The 14,182-nt window shown below is 43.8% G+C and overlaps 1 protein-coding gene across 1 annotated transcript in view; it reads right to left on the reverse strand.

Moving 5' to 3' along the window:
• Nucleotides 1–14,182, reverse strand: part of PDE8B (phosphodiesterase 8B) — a 299,340-nt gene that overhangs the window by 94,910 nt on the left and 190,248 nt on the right. Inside the window, exon 10 of the mRNA XM_023729447.1 lies at nucleotides 13,610–13,670. Coding sequence (XP_023585215.1) covers nucleotides 13,610–13,670 — 61 coding nt within the window. The remainder of the gene's footprint in view (nucleotides 1–13,609; nucleotides 13,671–14,182) is intronic.

The following is a 14,182-nucleotide window of genomic DNA, read 5'->3' on the forward strand; positions in this document are numbered from 1 at the left end:
TCCAAAATGGGGCAAAGCTAGTTTAATGGAGAACACTCCAAATTCTTCCTCCTTCTCACTTGTCTTTCCAGCAATGGCACTAGAAGTGACCATACTTATTGGAATTTTGTCTTTAGAAATTATTTAATTGAGGTACCATATAGGTGAAGATCCAAAAGCCTGAATAAAATCCTCAGAGATGGAATTTATTCCAGAGAGTCACTGTTCTGACTACATGTTGAAAGTAAAGATCCTTTAGGCAAAAGAGTTGGTGGCACAATGGCTGGGTTTTAAGCTTTTTTTTAAATGCTATACCTCCAACATACAATAGAAAGATGAATTTTGAAATGCTGAGTAGAACTGACAACTCTCAACATGTATTATTACATGTCTAATGAGCACATGGTTATGTGACGAGTTGGTTCAGTGGCCTTCAGAACAGCAGTGGTCTGAAGGCTCCAGCTTTTCCTGAGAGAGGCCTAAGACTCCACCATAAACAGTCACCCACGTCACTTTCCTAGTATTTCATACCATACCACCAAAGTGTCCTATTGTAACTTCCTTTCATGGACCATCTGATACTCATATAAACTTGATTTCATCTATAGACAAAGGTTGGACTGGGGCAGGGGACACGTGGTATAATTTACTTCTGTCCAAACACCCACCAAGGATGGCTCTGCCAAAGGTAACTGGGCAAAGGCAGGTGGGAACTGAGTGGTCTGACTCCCAACTTCATTCCCAGCTCAGTCTCCTCTACTCTATACCACATGAAGGGATCCAAACAAGCCTGACCATTCTCTCCTCTCTTGACTCTGGTTACCTTTTCCCTTCTGCATGGGATTTCTCTGCCCAGTAGGATAACTTCTATCTTTTGAAGCCAACTCAATCAACACCTCTTCCATGAAGTCTCCCCCTAACTTCCCAAATAAAGGTAACCTTTCTCTCATGTGAATGCTCAGAATATGCACTTGAATTTCTCTTATAATCATAGTACTAACTAAAGGGTTTGAGTCCCAGTACTGCACATATATCACATGTGAATCCTGGACAGGTTTCTTAACTGCTCCAAGCCTCAGTTTCCTCATTTGTAAACAAAGGATCATAGTATCTACCCTCATGGAATTGCAGTGAGGATTACAGGAGTTAATGCATGAAAAGCACTTGCAGAGTAAGAGGTACAATGTTAAGTGTTCCATATATAATACATCTTATTATTGTTATTAGAATGTAAGCTCTCAATAACCTCCATTTATCAAATATTTACTGAGTGAGTTCAGTACCATCAATAGGATGGGCATGTAGAGATGTACTAAGACATGCTCCTGCCATGACGATACAGGTCTGGCAGGGGTGCAATAGTGTGGTAAGTGGAGGAGATAAGTGGTCAGGGGCAATTCATAGAAGAGAAGCTTGACCTGGGTCAGGTGAGCGGGGTTCTCCAGGAAGACAAGAGGAAGAAAAATCAGGCAGTAAAGGAGCAGGATGTGCAAAGCACAGAGGCATGAAAAAGGCTGGTGTGTTTAGGGAACTACAAATAGGTTGGTGTGGCTTGAGCAAAGTGGCAGGGAATGAAGTGTACAGTAGGCAGGAACAAGGTCACAGAGATCTTTGTGTGCTCCTTAAAGATATCAGACGGTTGTCTTCTGGGTGATGAGGAACTACTGGAGAGCCCTTTAGAATCAGGAGTGTGGATTGGACAGGAAGGTAATTAATGGCATGCCGATTAATGACCTGCTCACTGAAAAAATGTGTCTACACATGTATATAAGTGTATTAAAAATTTTACTAACACAAAACAAGAGTTGGTAAACTATAGCCCAGAGGCCCAGCCAACTGCTTTTGTAATTAAAATTTTATTATAACACAGTTACACCCATTCATTTACATATTATCTATGCTGCTTTCTCAGTACTAGGGCAGAGTTGAGCAGTTGAGACAGGGAATGTACGTATGGCGTAAGATAGTTACAATATGGCTTTTGAAGAAAATAATTTTAAACCTCTGATAGAAAAGCTGTATAGCACACAATTGCTAAATAATACTAAAATATAAAACATTCTTTACTTTAAGTTCTGTATAGCCAACTGATTCTCACAAAATGCTTTTGTTGATTTTTGCCGAACTCTTGAATCAGTAGGCAATCTATGGTTGCAACTGATGAATGACATGAATGTCAGTTGGCATTTTCATTTATAGTAAGATGAAAGTAAAATATCAAAAATGTATGTAGGAACTCAACTTATTCATTAATGATGCGAGCAACTTCTTTGTTGAATTGTGTTATGGATTGAATTGTGTCCCCCAAAAATGTGTGTTAAGTCCGTTAGGCCACGTTTCCCAGTATTGTGTGATTGTCCACCATTTTGTCATCTGATGTGATTTTCCTATGTGTTGTAAATCTTACCTCTATGATGTTAATGAGGTAAGATTAACAGCAGTTATGTTAATGAGGCAGGACTCAATCTACAAGATTAGGTTGTGTCTCAAATCAATCTCTTCTGAAATACAAAAGAGAGAAGCGAGCAGAAAGACAGGGGGACCTCACACCACCAAGAAACAAGAGCCAGGAGAATAGCACGTCCTTTGGACCCGGGGTCCCTGTGCTGAGAAACTCCTAGACCAGGGGAAAATTGATGGTAAGGACTTCCCCTAGAGCCAACAGAGAGAGAAAGCCTTCCCTGGAGCTGGCACCCTGAATTCAGACTTCTAGCCTCCTAGACTGTGAGAGAATAACTTTCTCTTTGTTAAAGCCATCTATTTGTGGTATTTCTGTTATAGCAGCACTAGATAACTAAGACAAATTGGATAATAGTTTTTCAATCTTGGAGGCACATTACTTCATTTTTTTGTGCTATTGATAATGAAACAGCTACAGACACAATACTCTTATGTTTAATCAGCATTATTAATATTTTCTCCATCTCTTAAGTCTAGAAAATCAACCAAAAAATAAACCAAGTCCTGATTTGTAGTATTTGCTGTTTCGAACTACCTGTGTGACATCAATGAATGTGGAAGTGGGAAGGGTCGTGCACAAGTACACTATGTGGTATTTTCATAATACACATACAGATAAAACAATACAGGTAAAACAGATGTAAATAACTTCAAGAGCATAGATAGCAGTAAAATGTAACATACTTAGAAGTGATAGCTTTTGAGTACTTATTACATTTTTAAGAAATACTTAGTTGCTATGTTTATATAATTTAATATTTAATAATGGCTAGTTTAATAACTGGCTCACAAAATTCTAGAAGATTAAACGATTGGCTCTTGCAAGCTGTGTAGGCTGCTCCAACACATCACTAAGGAGAGGCAGAGCGAAGCAGTTATGAGGCAAGTGCAGGAAACCAGAGGTCGTGATGGCATGAAATCAAGTGAGAGTGGTGAGGAGAAAACGGAATGAAGTCATGAGTTTTTATGAAGACACACTTTTCAGAACTGTATGGCTTCTTATATGCAGTGGGTACAGGAGAGAGAGAAGTCTGACGTTAGTGCCTAGGTTTAGTGTGGAGGTGACTGAGTGGATGGATGTGTGGAGAAACAGCGTGACTGAAGTCCTCATGTATGCATGTATCCTTGTGTATCCAAGTGCCAGGAGCCAACTGATGCTCACTGAATGGAGGAGTGAATGCTCTGCTTAGTTAAGCTGAGCAAAATACCAAAAACAGAAAAGTTCTCTTCAATGTAAAGTGAATTAATACCTTCGAAGTGAGAACTTCTAAGTTCTAAGTTGTTGCTTTGGAAAAAGAAAAATTTCCACATAGTACCAGTACTTATAAATTGCATAAAACATTGGTAAATAAGTAAAACTTTAAGCTAAGTTAAGTCTAAAGTGATGTAAAAGTCTGTTGGTCTAAGTCTCCACAATGAGCAGCATCTTGCAACAGTCTGAATGACACACATCATATAAAAATATGGCCTTTAAAATTTTAGTTAAATTTAGGAAAAAAATCCCTCTTCCCTAAAGGCCCACATAGTATTACTTTTCTAAATCCTAGTTGTTTTACATGTGTTAGACAAATCATGTTACTTTTTTAGAGAGCTCAGCTATGTTTGCTTACCATTCATTCCGAAATCTATCTTGCTTTTCTTAGATCAAACTAATTCTTCTCCTTGTTTAAAATGGCTTCCAGTATTGGGCCCCAATTGAGTGTTAGCCGACATTAATGGTTTCAGCCAAAGGGAAACTTTATCTCCAGCTCAGACATATAGTCCCCTCCCTTCTGTTTTTCCCATCGTCCACCTCCCAGCTGTTCCCATCACTGGCCAAGTGCCTTATGAATACCTGTTGAGGTGACAAAGAGGACAGGACGAGAGAATGGGCAGAATAAGGAACTTGATCACTGCAGTACAGAGCACTCCTGAGGTCCAGAGCTCCAGAGCTGCTCCTGCCAGCATGCAGGGCCACCCCGGCACCTTGTGTCTACCTGCAACTAGGCAGCCTCCTCTCCCACTGGGCTCATGCCCAGAATGTTATCTGTTTACCCTTCCCCTCATCAGACAAGTGAATCCCTCCCAGCTTCAGACCTCTGAGTCTTCAAGAAGCCTGTCATGAGCAGCTGCATCAGCCACCAAGGAAGAAGCTGTCTGTCCCTTCTTTGGGCCAAAGCTTTCCCATGTACACACCCCTATCGCTGAATTCTCACTACACCTGTCTGACTCCCCTGCCTCCTACTGTGACTCCTACTGCTTTATGCCCTCAGAGCCTCCCACAGGTCCTCCATCCATGTCTGCTGACCCTGTCTCTTCAGGGGTTGGCTGTTCAAAATGTGGTTTCTCTGTAAGAAATGTGGTTTTGCAATATCAGAGGCCTTTCTTGGAATAGCTTCTTGTAAATATGTACTAATGCTAAATGGAAAATTTTGGATAATTTTGTTTATTTAGTGGCTTTACCAAATATATCAACAAATACGTTGGGGCTGCCCCTTCTGTGAATAAGGTACATTATGTACAAATTCTGCATCACTGTAGATACTGCCTATATAAAATACATCCCTAAAATGTAAATATCACTTCCAGGGATAATTAAGGTCATGTTTTCAGTTGAAGTGTACTTGTTCTCCAACTTCCTTTCAAGAAGTCACACTTGGATGTGAGTCTTGGAAGAATACAGCAAATACTCTTTGTAACATGATTCATATATTGGCTACATACAGATCAAAACTCTACCTGTAATAGTTTGGGACTCGACAGAAGTTGCATCTTTAATTTCCTATGCCTTCCAAAGGTTATTGTGTTAGGGAGTAAAAATTAGTTTTCAAAATAATTTCCTGAGTGTCTTCTGGGCATACACAGTGGGGAGAACAAAGAGGCATAATCCACGTCCCTGCCCAAAGGAGAGAACTGACCCAAGCAGCATAAGATGAATGGTCCAATAGTGATGCAGACAAAGAAGTGTCACCGTCACTGTCACTGGGGGTAGAGACATAGGCTGGCAGGTCCAGGAAGGTTTCTTGGAAGGAAGAGAACCCAAGTTGAATCCTAAAGGACACGGAAGCAGCAAAGGTCCATGCACTTTCCAAAACATGTGACAGGTCCCAAATAGTGGGAATTCAGAACAAACTGAAAACTTGTTTTTATCACTAGGGATTAACAATGAACAGAAACTGGCAAATTAATTTGAGGTGCCTTTCTCTCCTCATTCCTCTCACCAGCCACTCCTCCTCTTAATTTTACTCTCTCCCCTCATCCCCACTCCCTAGCTCTCCCTTAGATCAGACCTCCCCACCTTCTCCGTGGACTCCCCACTACACCACAGCCTCCTCTAATCTGTGCCCACACTGGGCAGAGTGATCTTCACAAAACACGAACCCAGTCAGGCTGTTTCTTCAGTGGCTGTCAATGCCCTCAGGGTCCCTGGGCGATGTAAATGGTTTGCACTTGACTACTAACTGACCGGTTGGCCACTGAAACCCACCCAGCAGTGCCACGGCAGACAGTCCTAGCGATCTGCTTCTGAAAGGTCACAGCCTTGAAAACCCTATGGAGCAGTTCTACTGTGCTCACAGGGGTCACCGTGAGTCAGAGTCGAGTTGATGGCAACTAATAACAACAATTGAAAGGTTGGCGATTCAAACTCACCCAGAGGTGCCACAGAAAAAGGTCGGGTGATCTGCTTCCATAAAGATTACAGTGAAGAAAATCCTATGGAACTCAGTTCTACCCTGTGACACACAGGGTCGCCTTGAGTCAGCTTCGACTCCACGGCAATGAGCCCCGATGCCCTCAGGCTAAGCGCAGACTCAGCCTGGCATACAAGACCCATCACGATCTGCCCAGCCATCTTTTCAGTCTCACCTTTTGCTATTTTACCACACCCACTCCTTCTGGCCATTCCAAACCACGTTCAGTTCCCTAAAGGCACCAAGCTGGGTCCGTCTTCTCTACTTGGTACATCCTGTTACCAAAGATGGCTCAGAGCCATCTTTCCTCTTCCTTTCCCATTTCACACATTTGATGATATTCAGGGAAGAGGCTCGCCCTGCCCAGCACAGTTTGATACCTCAGGCTGAGCATTTGTCTTGCTCCCTGACTAGTCTCCTTGTAGAAGAAGCTGTCATTTGTCTTAGGACCCCAAGCACCCAGTGCATAGTAACTGCTCAATAAACTTTGTAAACAGATATTACCTCACACACGTCTGACTGGTTAGGTTCCGCATCACCCACTCCACATGCTCAATGGTGCTGTGACACTGAAAGGGTCATACCAGGTAGGGGGAGATGTTGGGGGAGAATCAAAGCAAAACACATTTGGTTGCTCAGCTCCCCAGTTTGGAGAAACACAGGTTTTTTTCTTACCACATGCAGTGCTCAAGTTAGCGATAATTTGAAGTCTGTTCAATTAGAGATCTGGGAGTTTAGCCAAGTGGGGTCTCTGGAAGACAGTACTGAGAGATAGTAGACTATCTTAGGATTTGCCACTCTTAAAGGCCTCATTCTTCCACACCCTGGAGGAGAAGGCCAAGAACTGTGAAAGGCCTCTCAGCCAACATGCACGCTGGGGAGGAGTAAGGGGACTAGGACACGCCAAATGTAGGGAGAGTAGAGGCCCAGGAGCACTGAAGGCCAAGGACATCCCCAAGAGAAGGCCAGTCTGGGTGTGGGGGTTGGGAGTGTGGGCAGGAGCCTGTTATCTTGAGGATGGTCCAAGCAGGTATAAGGCCAGGTGAGAAAGTCTTTGGACTTCCCTTAGGCTAAGGGAGGAAACTGGAAGGAGTACGGGTAAAAGAAAGAAGGGGCAGGAGGGAAGAAGAAAAGCAAAATGACTATAGGCTGACTCCTTCCCGGAGCACTCAGCACAAACAAGTGCACGGTCCTTGGGGTGGGGACGGTAAGCCTGCTGAAAAGGACAGATGATGGTTGGGTGGGGCTGACTGTCAGGTCACACTCAGCCACTGCTCAGCAGGGCGAAGGCCCTGAACCTGGTGAGAATGGGGCACAGTCTCTTTGTCTGACATGTCAGTGAAGCCTGGCTGAGCCCAGGAGGAAAGTCTACCCAGCTGTCAACTGGTGGCTTTGGTCTGTTTCCACAGCTGGATAGGAGGGCATTCAGATATGGGGATGCTGGCCATCTCCCCCAACCAGCCATCTCCCCCAACCAGCCATCTCCCCCCACGGCTGGTTAAAGGGTTTCCAAAAATGTATGGTCTCTTTGAGAATAATCCTCTCCCCACTCTGCAGCCCATCAGAAAGCTGTCCCCTAAGAGTGAAAGCATTCCTAGGGGCCTCTTATAGCCCAGTTCAGGGGAATGAGTTGCAGCATCATTTCTGGGAGGCTCAGTAAGTCTGAACGGCTGGTGAACTGTGCTCCCTGATGTCCCAGTCCTAGAGCTGACTCTCTGGCAGAAACTAGGCTCTGTGAATAGCTCATCCACATCCTCTGTCACCTGTGAGAGAGCACAGACAGGTGAAATTGCGATAGGATCTGGTAGGAGAAGAAAGGTCTAGACCAGCACTGCCCAACAGAAACATGATGTGAGCCACAAATGCGAACCACATATGTAATTTTAAATTTTCTAGTAGCCACATTATAAGAGTAAAACGAAAAGAGGTGCGATTAATTTTAATATTTCATTTAAAACATTATGTCCAAAATGTTATCATTTCAATGTGTTGAGATATTTTTGATGAGATATTTTATTTTCCTTTTTTTTTTGGTGGAAACCCTGGTGGTGTAGTGGTTAAGAGCTACGGCTGCTAAACAAAAGGTCAGCAGTTCAAATCCACCAGGTGCTCCTTGGAAACCCTATGGGGCAGTTCTACTCTGTCCTGTAGGGTCACTATGAGTTGGAATCAACTTGACGGCAATGAGTTTGGTTTTGGGCTTTTTTTGGTACCAAGTCTTCGAAATCAAGTGTGTATTTTACATTTAGAGTACATCGCAATTTGACAAGCCACCTGCAGCTAATGGCCCCAGTACTGGGCAGTGTGGGTGTAGAGCATAGGCCAGGCGTGGGTTGAAACCAACCTGGGGTCTTCTCACATTGCAGGGCTCTGAGCAGCCTGGGTCAGGGTCCTCATATTCAAGAGAGGAAAGGGTGGCAGGCCAAGGGATACTGAAAATAGTCTATTTAGCCCAGAACAGACCCTGCTCGTTAACCGATGATCACAAGCAATACCATCCTAGTCTTGAGCTGTTCGCCTAGTTCAGTAGCTCTGAAACTTTAGAGTGAATCAGTCACCCAGAGGGCTGTGGGTCTGACTTTGCATTTCTAACAAGTTCCTAGCATGCTGCTGCTGCTGGTCCAGGGAACCACACTTTGAGAATCACTGATCTAGTTCATATCCTGGCAAATGACTGAACCCCCTAGACAGCTTTTCCTACTGAGTGCTCAGCCTACTTCTATTTGATTACCTCCCATGGTATGGAACTCACCACCCACTGAGGCTACTGACTCTGTCAAATAATTTTTTCCTATGCTGAGCCTAAGGTGCTCCCCTAAAGCTTTCCTCTGCTTTTGCCTTCAGGGCCCATCCCTCCTTCCCCACACTGAGTCTTCTCAAAACTGAAGACCCTGCTCTCTCTCCTTCCTGCTCCCTGACACTCTTCACCCTTCACATCTTGTTTTGGGCACATCTGACAGGCTTAGTTCTATGTATTAGTATTATAGTAAAGCTCCGTTTGTTTCTAAACTTTACAGCAATTTCAGGATTAAATAACTTTCTATGAAACAAAATATGCACAAACCCCAAAAAGTATACCTCAAAACAAGATTTCACCATTATAGATTTGGCCAATTCAGGTCTCATTTCTGCCCCTACTATTCTCAAGTGAGTTACATATGTAAAAGTGCTTTTAAAGCAATGACTCCCAAATGTTGGTCCGCAGACTGATATTAGGCTGAGACAACCTTTACATGAGCTCGCAGTGAAAGAAGCAAGCCCTGGTAGCTCAGTGGTTGAAGCACTCAGCTGCTAACCAAAAGGTCAGCAGTTTGAATCCACCAGAGGCTCTGCAGAAAAAAGATGTGGCAGTCTGCTTCCGTAAAGATTACAGCCGTGGAAACCCTATGGGACAGTTCTCTGTCCTACACGGTCACTATGAGTTGGAATCAATTTGACAGCAACGGGTTTTGGTGCAGTGAAACAAATAAGTAGTGGGTTTTTTTCATCAAAGCCAAATTTGCTCAAGTTAAATAACCGTTCTTCATTCAGAGATTAGGTCCTTCCTATTTTTTTATGGCTTAAATAGCCTTTCTGGCATGAAATGAGGGTCAATAAAATCCCACAGGCAGAAACCACTACTTTCCAGCTCTGTAAAACCCTGTGCAGAACCGAGGTGAAGCTGGTCTCATTCTGTTAATCTGCCTTTGTCTGGAAGAACCTCGAACAGCCAGACAGCAGAACCCTTCCCTGAACTTGGCTGTGGTCCTTCCCCTGCACATACCTACCCTCCTGCCCTCCATGGTGAACAAGAAAATCTGTTCTGAAGCTGCTCTTTGGGTGGGCTGTACTCCCTGACTTCACAGGAAAACCACTTCCTCTTCTGGGATGTGAGACATCTGTACCGCCCTGAGGGTTTCTCCACGGCCGTGCGTCATCCCTCCCTGAGAAGAGGACAGGCAGTCCCCACGGACGCTGCCAGTGGCAGCCCCAGCGTCCTGCCTGCTAGGTTCCCACACTCTCTCCCCAGGGCTCCAAACCTACTACTAGCACATCTGGCTTCCTGGGCGGTACAAATAATTAACGCACTCAGCTGCTAACAGAAAGTTTGGTGGTTCGAGTCACTCAGAGGCACCCTGGAAGAAAGACCTGGTGATCTACTTCTGAAAAATCAGTCAAAACCTAAGGAGTCCCTGGGTGACACAAATGGTTAAGCATTTGGCTACTAACTGAAAGGCTGGCAGTTCAAACCCACCCAGAGGTGCCTTGAAAGAAAGGTCTGGTGATTTACTTCTGAAAGATCACAGCCATTGAAAACTCTATGAAGTTCAGTTCTACTCTGAAAACACATGGGGTTGCCATGGGTCGGAATCCACTCAATGGCAACTGGCTTGTTTGTTTGTTTTTGTACTACCCATATTCTCATGTCCGGGGCTTGGAGGAGACTGTCTGATTAGCTGGGGGGTGGCAGTGTTGAGGCCCCTCTGCTTTAGGGCCTGCTCATGAGATCTGGTGTAATGCCAGGGTCCTGGAAGTCTCCTTTGCCCTATGCAGCCTGATTCCTGGGCCACACTGGCAGATCGCTGGGATGCCACAGTTTGAGTTACCCATTTGAATTTGGATCTTTGTCTCATGAAAAGGAAAAAGCCTCAGAGAAAACTAGGTCCTCACATCTTCACTGGTAGGAAGACAGGCTTTGAAACAGGATGCAGGGGTCGGCATAAAAGCAAAGGATGCCCAAGGAAGTGTGTGTATGTGTGAGGGGCATTTCCGCCGGGTCTGGGTAAACTTTCCCTGGCCTAAGAAAGTGGGACATCCAGGAAAGAAAATTATCTTCTAGAAATGGGGTCAGCAAACTTTTTCTGTGAAGGGCCAGACAATTAATACTCTAGGTTTTGCAGCCCATGTTGGTCTCCGTTGCAGCTACTAAGCTCTGCCATCGCAGTGGAAACAACCTCAGATACCATGGAAATGAATGAGCCTGGCTGTGTTCCAATAAAAATTTACTTACAAAACAGGCCAAATTTGTCCTGTAGGCTGCAGTTGCTGCCTCTTATTCTAGACAAATCCTAATTGGTGTCCTTAGGTCCTGCCTTTTGTGCTTCTCCAGCACTTGGTTCACACCTCCATTTATCCTGTTCACCCGTCCCTGGCTCCCATGGACTTGAGGGCGCAGACTTTGTGTCCCTGGTGCCAGCACAGTTGTTTAATACATATTTGGGAAGTGTGTGTGTGTTTGTGTGCAAGTGTGCAAAACGAGGAAGCCATGTTTACAGCAAACAAATTTCACTAAGCGTTTCTAGCTACAGGGTTCACACAGGAAAAGAGATCTTTGCTGATGACAAATGTCACCCAGAAGACAGCAGCATGGCTTACAATGTCACTCCTCGTTAAAATGCAAACGCACAGGCAGATTCTGACGTCAGAGCTAAGCCCCAGAAAGCAGCGTCACTGGAACCGCCTGCAGACAGGCGGCTCCCCCCCTCTTGGGAGCCCTTCCTGTCACAGACCCCATCGCCATTCACTTCAGCCTCCTTCTGTGAGGAGGAGAGCACTGGCTAGTCAGAGAGAGAAAAATGCTTGTTATTGGAAGATCTAAGTGTCTCTCTAGGTCTGTACAGCACCATTAGGTGACGTCAATGGCTCGGTATCAGAGCTCAGTGTCTCCACTCTTCTCAAAACACCAGCTAACTACTGAGAGAAGACACTTCTATTTAGAGTCTCAGAAAAGAAGCGGTAGCCCCTTGCTTCTACATCCTTAAGTCTTGTGCTGAGGGCCTGGCCACTTTCCCTGGGAGGCAGGAAGGGTTTAAGGCTGGCAGGAGGCCAGGATTGAGGCATTCATGTCAATTCAAGCTAACCAACAGTTTCGAGGGCCTACTGTGTGCCAGGCAGTGTGAGCGCACACAGACAAGCATAGCCTGGTGACTCTGTCAGGGAAGAGATGGACGTTTAACACACAAATAGCTCGGATAAAGGCAGGGGTGGGTGACAGAGGGCAAAGAAGGTACTTCAGGGGCCTTGAGGAGGGAGACGTTACGTTTCTTGGGCTGGACCTTGAAAAAATGGTAGGATTTGAACACATGGAGTTGCAGCAGCACTGAGGACAGGGAGATTGGGGTCCCATTCATTAAGCAACAAAGGAATGAAGGAGGGGGAGCAAGGCTAGGCTAGTAGGGGAAGGGTGTGCTTGGTTTTGGACGTGAACTATACTTGATTAGTTTCTGGCAGGAGAACGAATGAGTCCAAGTGGGCCTTGTGTTCTGCACTGCAGACCCACAGCCAATAAATGTTTGCACTGCTTGTGTTCCACAGTTTGTCTCTAAAGAGACACTGGGATTTCTTGAGCCCTCCCTCGGCCTGTGTTACCTGTCATGTAGACCTCCATTCACGTCACCACTCTCACTCCTGGTATGTCTATAATTTGCAGTTGGAAGAATCTATGAACGTCGATTCCCTTCCTTTCCCAGAGATCTCCATGGACTTGTGTACCTGTATGACTTTATGATAGTAAGTGACAATTTCCTGGTTCCAGGTGAAATACTCAGGCATTTTTCATTGAAAAAGCATATGGATATGGACACATTTGACGCATTGAGATAACTGACTAAATGGCCCTATGCAGCTTAATCCCAACTTTCTCTTGAGGAGACCACTTCTCACCAGGAAGGACCAAAGCATCCCTGGGATCTGTGGCCCCCAGTCATTTCCTTGCCCTGCCTGGACTTCTCCATCTGATCATGCACTTCACTAGTCTCCACCACATTTGATTTAAATGGCATGATGCCCAGAAGCTCTTTATATCCTTTAGAGATACTGTCCCTTTTTAAAAAATCTTCATCAAAGACCATATTTTGAATGTTTTCAAAAATAGATCATCGGTAATTACATTTGTTGAGTACTTTTTAAGCCACAAATTTTAAAGCATGAAATGAAAGTACACATAATCCAGTACTGAAAGTCTAAATCAAAAAGATAACAATAGATTGAAAAAGATACCAATGTTGCTCTGTATTATAAAACTACCATAAAAAGTTCCTAAATATAGCATCTTATTAAAATGCTGTTACTTCAGAAGATAACACTCAAATGTATTGCTCTGCATGATGTAATGGTAAAAAAAAAAAAAAAAATCACAGTACTAATTTGCAGTGATTCTTGGTTTTGATAGGTTTTGTAGGGGTGAAATGCTCAAACGGATATAAAGTTTTCATTTGTTTAAGAAACTAAGATAGCAAATAGAACTTTTTTTATTTGCAAGAAGAATTTTATGCTCTCATAAAATACATTAGTCTAGAGCTCAGCCACAAGTTAAATCAAAACTGACGTGTACTACTAATAAAGTAGTATAGGCTTGCAGGGGAATTTTTTTTTACTATTTGTCAGAGAAGTCTAATTTTCCCATAAACCTTCTTAATGGGCAACTACAATTAGATACAGAGAAAGACAAGCTGAGCACAGTGGAGAATGTAATGCGTGGACAAGCTGACAAAGCAAATGAAGCACACTGAATACCGTACCTGCTTATTATTGTCAGTGGTGCAACACAGTTTCTTGAGGGAGACAAAATGCCTAATTTTCCTAATAACATAAACAATCAGTTATTAGTGAGTCAGATATGAGATGATTCAACAAATCAGCAAATGAAATATCAACAGAGTCTTCTTAAAACAAAACTCCAGTGTTCATTCCAGGGCAGACTTAAAATTCAAACAAAGCTCAATCTATAGAAAACACATTTTTCACACATGCCCACACATGCCTTCACACACTGTGCCTCCTTCTAATCACAGCAGACTCAGAACACTTTCCTAATGGGTCTTTCATTCTATAACTGACTCCTGAAGTTTGGCTCATAGATATCTTCAGTAATAGGATGAAATGCTACTACAGACAAAATTAGTTTTAATTCTGCTGACACTAATGATTTTATAGCTTATATAAAATGCTCATTTGAACAATGACCAAATTCCATGGTTGCTGTTTTTAGCTTCAATACTCTGTATTCTTCATAGCATGGGCATCATTATGATGGTGTTTTTCAGGCAGATAAAAATCCTCTTATTTCAAGGTCAAGACTGGATCCCGAAACT

The sequence above is a fragment of the Trichechus manatus genome, unplaced genomic scaffold, assembly GCF_000243295.1.
Source record: "Trichechus manatus latirostris isolate Lorelei unplaced genomic scaffold, TriManLat1.0 scaffold00029, whole genome shotgun sequence".
Classification (NCBI taxonomy): Eukaryota; Metazoa; Chordata; class Mammalia; order Sirenia; family Trichechidae; genus Trichechus; species Trichechus manatus.